This window comes from Euwallacea fornicatus, chromosome 15 (assembly GCF_040115645.1).
Source record: "Euwallacea fornicatus isolate EFF26 chromosome 15, ASM4011564v1, whole genome shotgun sequence".
Classification (NCBI taxonomy): Eukaryota; Metazoa; Arthropoda; class Insecta; order Coleoptera; family Curculionidae; genus Euwallacea; species Euwallacea fornicatus.
The window spans coordinates 3,022,766-3,036,181 of NC_089555.1; the positions used below are offsets into that span (position 1 = coordinate 3,022,766).

General features: G+C 38.0%; 1 protein-coding gene across 2 annotated transcripts; it reads right to left on the reverse strand.

Annotated features, from left to right (window-relative positions):
• Nucleotides 1-5,651: 5,651 nt before the first annotated feature.
• LOC136343602 (transmembrane cell adhesion receptor mua-3-like) lies at nucleotides 5,652-7,814 on the reverse strand. Of its 2 annotated transcripts, XM_066290436.1 has the most exons (6): nucleotides 7,579-7,814; nucleotides 7,091-7,350; nucleotides 6,850-7,045; nucleotides 6,402-6,545; nucleotides 6,086-6,253; nucleotides 5,652-6,035 (listed from the first exon to the last, which is right to left on the reverse strand). In XM_066290436.1, the coding sequence occupies exons 1-6, from the start codon at nucleotides 7,806-7,808 to the stop codon at nucleotides 5,852-5,854; spliced, it is 1,182 nt and encodes a 393-aa protein (XP_066146533.1). In that variant the 5' UTR covers nucleotides 7,809-7,814; the 3' UTR covers nucleotides 5,652-5,851. The 2 variants fall into 2 exon arrangements, with proteins under 2 accessions (XP_066146533.1, XP_066146532.1); XM_066290435.1 differs by having other exon boundaries at nucleotides 6,850-7,350.
• Between the last annotated feature and the right edge of the window lie 5,602 nt (nucleotides 7,815-13,416).

Sequence of the window (13,416 nt, forward strand, 5' to 3'; positions counted from 1 at the left end):
TCAATTTAGCGCATTTTTCGGCATTCCTGAACCGAACTCCCAAATTTAGACTGATACTCTAATACCAAAATATATATATTTAAAAATTATATATTAAATCAATTTGATTTTAATTACAACATCCAAGTTTCGGGGCTCGTTCCCACTGCTGATAGGCGGTTCTGGCGCCTGTCACCATAATCCCCCCTGTAGTGGTGTAATAAATCTACAAATTTCCTGCCAATACATACAAATAGAGTCAGATGTGGCGGCAAATTTGGCGCCCTAACATATATCTCTGGTTTAATAACGGTTGTCAAACGGAGGTATAATCAGAGACCCATCGATTACATATCAGTTATGCCAGAAATTTAATAATTACCGGTTCAAAGACACGCGCATGTGGCAACAATGGGAAATTAACATCCGTTGTTTCGGAACAAGAGCGACCATATGGACTGCGGTATTTCATAGGTTCTTTGTGTTATGCCAATCTTTATAGTTTTGTTGTAAGTCCATTTGGTTTGCCGATTTGGATAGCAAGATTTTTGAACATGTTGTAACCACAACAAAACGAATAGAGATAGTGTTTACGTAACAAGCGGCACGGATGAAATAAAAATTCGAAAACTCCTGGCCCGAATCGCTCTATTTAATGAAGTGCATCGATTAAATTAAAAACATTTGGAAACTTCCGGCCTGAAACATGTTATGCAACCAAACGTACAAAGGTTGTTGCCACATCTCTTATTGACAAAGACACAATTTTCATCTCCATCTGTATCGACGGGTCCGACTTTCTCATTTCGAGCGGTAAAGTGGAGTGTAGATTTAGAATCCTGTGAATAGAAATTGGGTTTTTTCGTATCAGCTTGCACAGATATACGCCGACCGGGTCCATTATACATTTCTAAACCATTTCATATATTATTCAAACGAGCTGCGAGCCAGCACAGCAGGTTTTTGCTATTTATTTCGCCTTGTTGACACGTCGGCAGAAATATAAAATATATAAAATCGTGTGAGGGCGAAGGCGTTGCCAAGATTGCCATGTTGCGAGGAAGTTTAATATTAAAGACAGACTGCTCGCAAGTAGGAACTGTTTGCTGAAACGTGTTTGCGTGCATATGGTTTAGGATTTCCTTAAAATATAAATAAAATATGGATTGTTGGCTCGGAATGTCACATTTCCTCGAGTATTGGGAGTTTAATTTTGGTTTTAACATGTTTGATGGCTGCACAACGAGTCAGTTACGTTGGCAGGAAACCGACGTTTCTCCTGACGAAAGAGTCTCTAAATTAAAAAGACCCGGATGCGCGATTTATCTTTGTTTACGTAACACTGTCGGGTGATATATCACACTTAATCCTTTAGCGATATTATGCCAGATTTTGCAGGTCGAGGCTACCGGAAAGGGCTTCGGACTTTTTGCTTTAAGTTTCGTTATATGAAATAATTAACAGGATTAGCCGCACGTTTCTGCGAAGACATTAAGTAAATGGAGCTGACTAACGCTAAAGCCATAAATTCCTCTAGAGGCAAATTAAAAAACAAAACCAAAAAGAGGGTCTTCGGGCCTGTATAATGGAAATGCACGAGTAACTCCCTTGACACACAATATTTTGATTGATGCCGGGGCGAAGCCGAGTGTCACTGCACTGGCTGATACTTCAGTATTTTGTGTGTGAAAGAGGCTATTTAGATTTGCGCGGAATTGCAGTTCACTGTGGAATTTCCAACATACCGTCGGTAATTCCATAATTTTAACATCCAATACAGATACGTAGCTTGAATGCTCATATTGATGACAATTTTTGCGATTTACCCATCGTACGGAAAATTCGTAAAAATTATCTTTGAAATTCGAAGTATTTTTAACAATTAGTCTCATGGATTTTTTCAAGAAGCACTTCCATTGCATCAAGATCTCTTGCTCTACTGGCCGAATTTATAAAAAAAGTCTACAGAACGATGATCAGAGCGCTCGAGCAATTTTGGGTTACTCCAGGCCACTTAGTAATGGTGGTAACGATCAAAGAGGGTTATGGGGAATAATTAATCAGCTCCGGGGGATATCCTGCATTTCAGTTAATCTCTCTCAGTTTGATAGCTCATGTGAGATCTTTAACGAGTATTGCTGAACAGATTTGAAATTGCACTTACTTTAAATTTTTCCTTATGCCTGCCCTGGCGATTCTCTGGAGGTCTCTAGAACAATTTCAAATCTTAAATAAAAAATAGGGTAAAAGTAGAAACATCAAGTACGTATCCACGTTTTTTCTGGCCTTGATGGCGAATGCGAATTTAACTACTCGACTATCTCTAGTGGTTTTTCTTGTTGCGCGACGTTGCCACGTTTCTTTATCAAGATATCCCGACCAGATTACACAGCAAACTCCCATTGGAAAATAAGAACAAAAAGGGAGGGCAGTTCCTATTCCCTGACAGTCTTTTCTGCAGGTTGATTGATTAGAACGTACACGATTTTGTTCATCGGTCAGAGAATAAAAAGCCCACGACGTTCAGACAAAAGGCGAAAATAATCCTGTTCGAGCCACACACGACAGTTATTTGGGTCACGTGCCATCCGAGGCCCGTACTGAATGCTGATTAGTGCGACCGCAGATAGAAATACTGACGTAAAACAAAACGGTTTTATCGTTACATAATACATTACATGAAGGGGTTTCGATGAACATGAAATGAACATCTAAAGAAAGAGAAAAGGTGCAAGGCCCACGAGTATTTCTCCTAATTGTCTCTGGACAAATTCCTAACTATCGCTTTAACGTCTCCGTCCATCATTATCAGTTAGCTTAAATTTGCAAAAACTGATCACAATCTGGCAATTGGACGCTGACTGTGGTAGCTGACCTTCACCATACAAGTCCACGTGCTCTTTGAAGATAAAAAAGAATTACAGCGTTGTCATTTGATGACTTTAATCCAGGTCACTGAATATTTAGAGATTTTCTTAAGGGGTTTTGGTGGCGTTGCACTTGGTTTACGGGCACTAGTCATCAACTTTTCATGGGGACATGACACCAAAACTTGATAAGCAAGTTATTTAATAGGACTTTTTAAAGTTCCTCGAAAGTAGGTGTGAAGTAAGTCATAAAATTTCAAATTGGAGATCTGTCTTGCGGCCATTGGCTGCAGCCGATAATCACAGATGAGCGGAAGATGAATTTAGGCATAGAGGACCTTAAAGCAAAGCCGATAACTGAGGAAAATAAACCAAAAAACGAAACTATTTTCCCAGGCAATAAATGTCCTATTCAATTAAACTACATATGGGCGTTCGGATTGAGATCGTAAATTTTTAATTAAAATATAACGATTTCAATCTGGTCGCACACTCAGTATTTATGAAATGTAGGTTTACAGAAACCATAAAGAAGAAATTTCTTCTAGCGGCTTCATAAACCTTTTGAGAAACATATTGGAGCTCTCAACTAATTCGTGAGTGTTCCGCTGCCAATTTAATAAATATCAAACTTATTAACACTTCCACAGGGGTTAACGTTGTTTTGCTCCCAAATTTCCATCAACTTCTAGCAGATTCAATTTACCAACAATCCACCGTTCTTTTCATAACAGGTAGATTGAGATTGGACGATGTATACTGCATTATTTATCAGGTAAAATTACCCATTTTAATGTCATAATTTGCGGTGATTCTCTTAGAAAATAGGTTGAGGACTCGCAAAATTAGATTGACCGGAAAAAATAATTTTTCGAAAGAAACTTCAAGTGGAAATTCTTGCCTCGCTTCGACCCCTTCTAAGGAAAGTGGCAGGACTGCGACGTCTTGGGAGATCCAAGAAATTTCGGTTCTGATTACAGTGCAACTTTGAGCCCCTAAGGGTTGAGTATTGGAATACAACGATAGGGCTGTAATTTTTCACTGGAAATGATGAATATACGAAACCAGGATTCGTCCTAGCTCAAAACGTAAATAAATTTTGCCGTTTAAATGGATCCTTTCCTTCATTTTAATTTAAACTCATTTTTAGAGGTCTGCTCTGGCTAATTTAAGAGACCTTTACTTTACTGCCTTACTTATGAAATTAAAAGAAATTATTGCGGCCATTTTTGTTGCAAATGGTTCTTTTGGCGGGCGGGAGCGAGAAACCTCCAGAGCAATATTTTAGTACTTACAAGCTTGCAAGGGGTTGTAAATTTCCCCAGATTTTTATACGTTTCTGTCGGCTTATTTCGGTTAAATTAAAGTTTTTAGCGGGCGAATATACTGCTGGAATTGCCTCCACATAAACCGGCTTTATGGCCCTTTACTTCGGGAGGAGTTTTTAATCAGAAAGTCGCGATTTTCGTTTAAAACTATAATCGTCAGACAATGGCACGAGTCTATTCCTCGTTGGATGTCCCCGGCAAAACACATTTCAGTGCTTTGTTCGCCCTTTTTAATGGCACTGGCTAAGTGAAAAATAATGGATTCGGGCGACTGTTTTATTTTCCTGTTTGAGAGAATCCACGCAAAGCAAATGAAGAGGAATGGAGAATTATATTGCCTTTATCTTTTTTACCTTCGTGCAGGAAAAAATTTAATTGTGCCGCGTTAAATGGCAAATAAAATTAAATTTTCTAAAAGGCCACGAGACCGGTAAACTAATTAGGGAGCCCCGTCGGCACGTGTTTTTGTTTTCTTGATCCGAAAAACTGCCTCCATTTATCACCCTTCAACAGCAACACCTTCATACCTTTCATTTACGTGCATTCATAATTTATGGAATCATCCCCAACCAGGTTAAAAGGAGGGATTGCCCCGTTCTATGTTTTAAAAATGATCATAAAGATCATTTTCACACTTTTCTCCTTGGCCTCTTCACTAAAATGCCAATATTTTTAAACCGCCAAGAGCTATCTGCTTGAGTTCTAGGCCGTTAGAAAGAGAAAGATAAGGCGCATACTTGGCTTCACATTGTGCACGAAAGACGTATATTTCCATGGATCATAAAACAGAAAAAAAGATATTTAGCACGTTCGAAATAGTTTTTCTGCACTTAATGGTGAATGCAAAAATAATCATTGAACTGCTTCGAGCAATGCCGTTTTTGTCCACTAATGGAGAAAATTAGTGGAGAGGTAAAAAAAAATTTCCTTTATTTAAAACCCTCCATTAGATCGAAATACTTTCTGGGACTATCCTTATTAGAAAAATTCTGACGTTTTAGAACTGGCCGTTAATGACTCCAATGCTCCTTTTAGGGGAATGTACATGTCTCTATTGATCAGAAGGCTTTAAGGAGCCTTTTAAATTCGGTTATGTTTTTCGTAGAAAACCGTCTTTCCCATGGCTCTTTACACTTAATTTGAGAAAATATATCACAGAAGTGGGCATCAAGTACCGCCTCATTCAAATTAATTCCTGCCGCAACTGGTATTTACATTCAACCTGTTTTGCTTTGAGCCCTACAATTTACGGCGGGGTAGTTAAAAATTAGTAGGTTAAACGGTAAGATAAAGAAGATAAATAACGCCATCCCTCAAGGTTTTACTCGGCCGTGAGTCCGGGCCTGGAAAAGGAGGTGCTTCACCAGAGACAAATTAATACATAAACTTCGCAACAACCATTCTTTATTAAATTTAACAATATGTTTAAGCAGACACGAAGGAAAACTCATCTATGCATTAACATAATGAACAGTTCTCTGGAAAGTTTTGAAAATTATAACACATTCAGGATTAAGTAAACAATCCCCCTTTGTTTACGAAATAATCCGATTGCTTTGTTGGAGGGATACAATTTCGAAAACTTTCATTTCGAGGTGTGAAGTACCTGCTAATGCATAAATTTACTCTCTGGATGATATGACTATTAATGTAGTTGAAATTTCGTGGAGCGAAAATTCAGGTCTGGCCTTCCTTTGAAGACCTTCCAATTACGCTCAGAATTGCCCTCATGAAAGCCTTCCATTTACTTGTTTTATTCGTTGATATCTCCTTGCTGGTGAGCTTAATCTTCGATATAGATTCGCTTACAATACATTTATCTTGAGTCTTATCGTGGAAGAAACCCCACTTGCAAACACAGCTACAAACGTCGAATATATTTTCTTTTGAAGCTCTAAAAACGCCCCCCACCTATAGCTCCCAGGCATGTTTAAGCAAGCCTGCCCTTCTCCATGGCAAGTGTGAAGTTTCGACTCGGAGCACTCGTCTAAATCAACGCAGATTCCATAAATAGAACTCCAAATGTAACCCTTTTCTTGGCATTTACATGTTATATTCCATCGATTCAATATCATGTCACTGCAAGCACAAATTGCAAGTTAATTTAATGTCGGGGTTGTTTGGTAATTTGGCCTCCTTCGTCGATGTGTCTGTTGCAGCAACCGCTTGAAGTATCATTTTAAAGTGCACGAGATGCAATTATTGCTGCTGATACGTCTTACTCTACCTAAAATCCCGATTTTCCACTCTATGAAAGCCGCACTCCCGCTGGCCTGCAGGATTCTCCTGCAAGCAGGGATTTTTCTCTTTGTCCCAACAAGATTCCCCTTTCGAGAGATGTTTGTAAGGGCAGCAGGGGTCGGGACAAAAACTAGGAAAAAGAGAGAGGAAAATGGGCTTTTTAAAACTTAAAATCTCTCTGGATATTAGGAAATATGCAGTAGCGCCAATTTACTTCAGGACCAATAGATCAGAGCACTGACGCGTTTATTTGGAAGATAGGATTCTCAGAAATCGAGAGATTGGTTAATGGTCTTTCTAGATTGAGTTGTTGCAAGGGAGTTTCTCTGAATGGTCATGTTAATTAGACTTTGATTTTTTAGTGCTTAGAGCCAGTAAACTAGGTTTGATTCTTGCTTGAATTTGGTGTAAATTTCCTAAAACTATCATCGCACCTGTACTGCGCACACGCAAAGGGCACTTGGTTATTTCCCCGCTGATCTCCATTGCTGGCTGCAGTGCTGTTTCCTAGACAAACGGCGAAATTGTCGCAAAACTCGTCTAAATAACTCAAATGAGGAATTTCGTTCATGGTGTGCCAACACATGAAGAAACTAGCCGTGGATCTCCATTGGAACCTCTCCAAAGGCCCTAAAATTTTAGTGTAGTTCCTTTGAGGAGCATCTGAGCGACAACCTTCAAAGGGATCGGCAATGGCATCCTCAATTTTTCTCAGTTTCTGACATTCTTCTTCTACCTGCTTCACCTGAGCCGAGTCCAATGACCACTGGTTTTCCTGGGCGACTACTGCAGTATCGTCCTGCCTTCTTAAGGCAACCTTCCTCAGCTTCTTCCACAAATAATCCACGCAGATAATAAAAGACAGGTCGCAGTACTTGAGCACCTCCCAATGCAAGGATCTCAATGGCGGTTTGGGGAATTGCTGGTAATTAGTCCTGCAGAAGCGAAAATTAAGCAACTTTCTAAATGACTTTAAGTCCGACGTTCTTTTAATAGCGGATTTTCCACGTCATAAACGTGGCAGCTTTAAAAGTTTCAGTTTGAAAAGACGTTCCAGATTTCAGCCGCAATTATCCCCAATGTTTCGCAAATTAAAACTAAGTTGCTTAAGCACTAATTTACGAGGACAATGCGATGGATTTAATTATCAAGGAATTGCCTACCTCTCTGCCTGTTCCTCAGCCCTATTGTAGCGTCTATCGTATTCATTAAACTTATGAGCCCTTAAGTAATATGCAATTTCCTTAATGGCGTGCTTGTACCATAAGGGAAGCTCGCCCTTGTCTGGCATGTCCTCGATGATGTCGATTTGATCACTCGTTTTGGCCTCACTTGTTGAGGTGCTGCTCAACGTTGGAACGCGCTTTCCGAGGATAACCATGAGGAGGGCCATTGTCACGAAATTAGACATTTTTTGAATTTAAAAGTGACAGAACCGGGAAGGTATTTCGTGTCCTAAAGGTGCTCAAAAATGTTCAGACAATAAAAGGGAACGAATGCAATTTCGCGAAAATTAGCATAAGCAGTAAATTTCGCCCATTGCCCGGACGGCTGCGAAGCACAGTTTCTAAATTCACAAATGGATTACACCTCTCCATTTAAATAACGAGCGAATTTCCTTTATTTTAATACGAGACAAGGGAAGCCTCGGAGAACTTCTTAATATTTCATTGTAATAAACCGGAGACGTGCATTGATGGGGCCAGTGCAGTAACCCATCAAATATCGGGCGAAAACCGCGCGCGTGGGCAAGAGGGCGAAGAAGGAGGGGGGCGCAGCAAAACCATCGAAAAAGCCGAGAATAACTTCTCTACTTACATTGTCAAAATACCCGGGCCTCCGATTCCATCCTAATTAAATCCTTCGTTGAACACGGAGAAAGGGGATGAATTCGGGTTAAGTAGGGTATTATTTCAAGAGGGATTGGAGAAATTACCATGTTCGATATCCTATTAGCGCCCTTACAGATACGCATCGGTGGCCTGCATGAGATGGAAAGAGAAAGGGTTACACTCGATTGAAATCCTTCTGTGACGAGTTTTACGCGGAATGAAAAATAGTGTTACACCACTGGCACTCAAAATGCACAAATGAAAATCACGCTCCGGTCCTGGGTCGCTGCAACTTCTCAATCCAGATTAGCGGAAAATGCAGGCAAGAGAAATGTCGCCTAGAATGTGATTGTTCCAAGACCGTATCTTCCAGGATTTAAACAAGACTTTTATGTTAAGGGCGAGAGCACAACTGCTTAAGATCGTAAATCGTGGAAGAATCAGTGCTGCTCTGGGGGAGGAATTGTAACAGTTGTGGTACACTTTGTGTACTTTAGAGCGATGTGCAGAGCTGTTTTTTTTTGGGGCCTTTGATGGTCCAGAAAAGATGGAGATAGCTAGACAGAGACGCATTAGACATCGTCCCCTTGAATTTTGGTTCGAGAATACCGCGCGGCCTCAATTTGTCACCCTTCCGCCCGCTGTTATTAAACACACACTCAAACTTGTATGGAATCACTCAGCAACTATGAGAAAATAGTATTACACTTAAGAAGAATCGTTTTAAAATAAAAAAACAGCTTATCCAAAACGTTTTGCTATTAAAAAAAATATATAAACAAATTCTAAAATAAAAAAATTATCAAAAATGTAAATTCCTTAGAAAATTCAACGTAAGCCAAATGAAAGTGTAAGAAAAAGTAATAGGTTTTTTTAAATCTAATAATCAATATTGCCTCCTCTAGCGATAATACAAAAAGGAATTCGATGAGGCATGCTCTCTATTAAATTAGGTTCTTGAGGGAAATTTTTCCAAGTATCTAAACCTGCTCCTATTAATTGTTGTATGGTCTAATCCTTCTTCTAACTTTATCCCACAAGTGCTCAATTGGATCAAGATTCGATGAACAAGAAAGTCAATCTAAAATCTTTCACTTTGAAAAAATTTCTACTAGTTCCGCTACTGCGTCGCTGCTACCATGCATGAATCAAAGAGAATCACCAAAGGTACCTTTTCAGAATCTTTCTACGAGTTGCAGCAGTTGATTATCATATTTTCGACCTGTTAGTGTTTGTCTAATGGGAATTAAAGGAGTTTTTTTCACCAATTATAATGTTACAGTTCCTTTTTTTTGTTTTTGAAACTAAGTAGCCTGTCTCCCATGATCTCCCAATCCTGATCTCATCCGAAAACAAGAAACTTCGCTAGTCTTCAATTGTCCTCGTTTGGTGCTCCAAGCACCAATTTGGAGGATCAACTTTATTCTCCCTTACAGGGTTGGAACCCTCAATTGTCTTCTTCTGAAAAGGTCTCGAGTTCGATGTATTTTCCTGATAGTTTTGACCGAAATGTCAACACTTGTAGCTTGCAAAAGTTGTTCTTGAAGCTCGGGGTGGGATGTTATGGAATTTTTTTCTTACCGTTTGAGTTAAAGCGCGGTCTTCGCGTTCTGTAGCGACTTTTCGAGGAGTTCTTCTAGGTCTATATTTTAGGGACCACGTTCAGAAATCTTGAATGTGTTTCTGCTAGAACTCCTTGTGTGATCCTCACCATTCGTGCAATTTCTTTTTGGGGCACACTTTATTTCAAAAAAAGCAATAATTTTCCTCCTGTGATCGTTTGATAACCCCACATAAGGTATTCTTGAATAAAATTTGCGGAAAGAAAAAATTTATAAATTCACAAAGACTATATCGGAGCAATAAAACCGACAGTACAGGAACAAATCTGATTATGTTTTTACGAATTCAAATATTTTTAGCAGTAAACGCATTCGGTTTTTATTCCCTTTTTATATTTTTTTAAAGTAAATACTTTTCCCCATTATTACTGGGTGATTCCATACAAATGTGTTTGTGTCTACGTACATATATAAAAATTATTATTTTTAAAAACCTAAAAATTAGTCTTAAATAGAACAAAAAATAATATTTTTTTTGTTTTTTTTATATGTCGCGTACGTCGCTAGTGTAGCAAAATGGCCGATTTTTAAAAATTGAGACATGGGTCAAGTCGCGCCTCAAAATAAAAATATTCTAAAGTTAAATTTAACGCTTTAATGCGATTTAAAATCGATCGATTAGTTTTTGAGAAAAAAAGCAGCAAATAGAAAAAAAAAACGTAAAAATACGACACAAATTCAGTTTCGTAGTACATACACAATAAAAAATCATTTTTGTTGATAGGAAATAAAAATTTAATTAAATGTTTGAAATAGACACCATGTTGCTCCTGACCAAATATTAACTGGTCAACACATTCCTGCCCTAGATCAACGAAGTTCGCGGGTTGATAGATCTAAAAATGTTGCCAAATTCTCTGGTGGTGTAACAAAAATCGTTGATTTAATGTAGCACCATAAAAAAACGTTTAGGGGTGTCAAATCGGGAGATCTGGGAGGCCATTCAATTGAACGGTCCCCTCTCATTTAGTTTCCAACAAAATTTTCATTGGGCAAATTACGTGCAGCTAAAGCATCATGGGAAAGGGCACCGTCTTGTTCAAATACATTTACATTATTCTCATTAAACTCGTGGGAATTATTTTACACAACAACAACTTTCCGTCGAAATTCTCTTTCAAGAATAGTGGCCCCACAATGTGGTTTCCCGGGGTTCCTGCCCACACATTTAACTTTTGCGGTTGTTGTGTATGAACATCGTAAAATAATGTGGGTTCGTATCACACTACGACTGAACGTTTTGCTTGTGTACTCTTTCATCTATAAAGAATATACATTCGTCAGAAAAACAAATGCTTTAGACTAACAGGTTGTCCTGATTCTTTCTCTTCGGTTATCCATTCTTGTAAATAAACTTTTGTAAATTTTTCAGTTTGTAGGGAAAGATTTTTTTTTTAAAGTTTTTTTTTACAGTAACATGACCGACCTCGCATTGCGCTGCTACTGCCGATGCTGATAATTGAGCCTACTCCACTACTGATTTAAGAATTTCCAAATATGTGTGTTCAGATACACTAAGACGACCCGCACCCTCGGATTGCCCAACACTCCCTTGGGTGGTAAACTTTCTGATTAGTTTCCACAAGAATTTGCGAGTTATTGGAGTTTCCGAAAATCTTTCCTTAAAGATCCTTTCGGCGGCATGGTAGTTTTAACCACCTTCAGCAAAAATAAACGGCATCGACTTTTTCGTTTAAAGCACGCATAACTAACAAATTATTATCACTTGTGAACACTAATTGAAATAAGGTTTTTTATTTTACACAATAGCGTTAAAAACTATTTTTATTGCTCAACAGAACTAATTTACAATGGTCAGACTTGAAACTGCTCACAGCAAATTAAGAAGAAGAATGATGTGGCTTGAATGGTTAAGGGAGGTTTTATCTTGTGGACTTAATGGACTTCATTTGTCCATGGCGCTAGGCATTTTTGCACAGGATTATACAGTGTGTACATGAAGTATGGAATAAATTTATTTGCTTAGCTTGGACTTAAAAAAAATAAAAAATGTTCGGGTACGTCGACATTAATTTTAAATTCCACATATTTTGGTGGGATGATATTAGCTGTGACATCATTATTAGTTTCGATATGATGTTAATGTTGATTCTTTTATATTGAACTTCTGTTTTTGATAGTTTTATGAGAAAGGGCGCGTTTTTACGTCCAGACATAAACTTTAGTGTGTTACATACCAAATTTTTTGAAGAATTCTCAAAAACATATTTTTCTTCACAGCACCTAACGATTAAAGCTCCACCTTCACTAACCGGATCGGGGTAGTCTTCTATCGATTTTTTGTTAGGTTTGTTTATTTATTTCCACCGAAAAGGTATTTGTATTTGTTCAATACAAAATGCACCAATAAAATTTTAATTTTCATGTTTGTAAGTTCTGGTTTGACTTCGTGAAGAATTAATTTTCAATAAAAGTTGTATCACAATGCATTTATTCATAGCACAAAGAATTGAAAGTTTTATGACGTTTGGCTATGGCGATGAGAGCATGAACACAACAAAAAGTGTATGTTTCATTTAATAACACATATCAGAATTGAAAATATGTTTTTGGGATCTTATTAAAAAAATCGTTATACAGGGTGTCCCGAAATTAAAGCACCATATTTAAACAACGTAAATTAGGTCAAAAAATAACACCAAAACTTTAAATAAAACAATGTCGGAAAATGCTTCCTTAATGAGGTATGCCTCTTTAAAGACGTAACTCTGATGATGGTAATTTTGAAATATTTCCAAAACGGTGCAAGATAACTTTATGAAATTTGGTACGATTTTATACCTTATAAGCCTCAATTGACTAATGTGGCTGAATGGAAATTATTTCGTCAGAGGCGTGCTGCACGGGTAGTGTCGGGGTTAAAAAATGCTAGATTTTTTTTATGTGCCCCATTTTTTAGTTGCTGATGCAAAATTATGAAACCATATACGCTTCCAGAAAAAAAAGACACTCTTGGTTCACGATGCTAGGACGCTTCGTTTTCGAATAAAATGAATTTAAACATTACAATGCATGACAAATACAAATGATGCTTAAAGCGATATTTTATTAAACACATCAAAACGATTAAACAATAATAAAAAACGAACAAGAAATTTAAATGACGCACTTTCAAAGTAAGTTTTCAAATAAGTTTCCGTTTTGTTGGATACACAGTCTAGATCGTTTTTTTATGCTCTGGGAGGCACGGGAAATTTGAAACGTATTTTCTTTTATTTGATTAGCAGCTAAGTTGATTCTATCCAACAGTTCTTCCCTCGTGTTTATTTCTGTGGCATAGATTATGCTACACATAAAGCCCCAAAAAAAATAATCCAGGGGATTAAGGTCAGGTGATCGAGGGGGCCAGGTTATTGGACTACCTCTTCCTATCCACCTGCCTGGAAACTTTTCATCAAGCCAATTTTTCACGTTATTTCCAAAGTGAGCTGGTGCCCCATCTTGTTGATAATACATTTGCAATCGGGTATGCAATGGTATATCTTCTAATAGGCCTGCCAGCTCATTTTGAAGAAAATGTAAATAG

Coding starts and splice junctions, on each gene's coding strand:
- LOC136343602 (XM_066290435.1), bottom strand. CDS start 7,808: ATGGCCCTCCTCATGGTTATCCTCGGAAAGCGCGTTCCAACGTTGAGC. Junction 6,546..6,849: donor TTTGCGTGTGCGCAGTACAG/GTGCGATGATAG, acceptor TCTTTTTCCTAG/TTTTTGTCCCGACCCCTGCT. Junction 6,254..6,401: donor GTGGAAAATCGGGATTTTAG/GTAGAGTAAGAC, acceptor TTGTGCTTGCAG/TGACATGATATTGAATCGAT.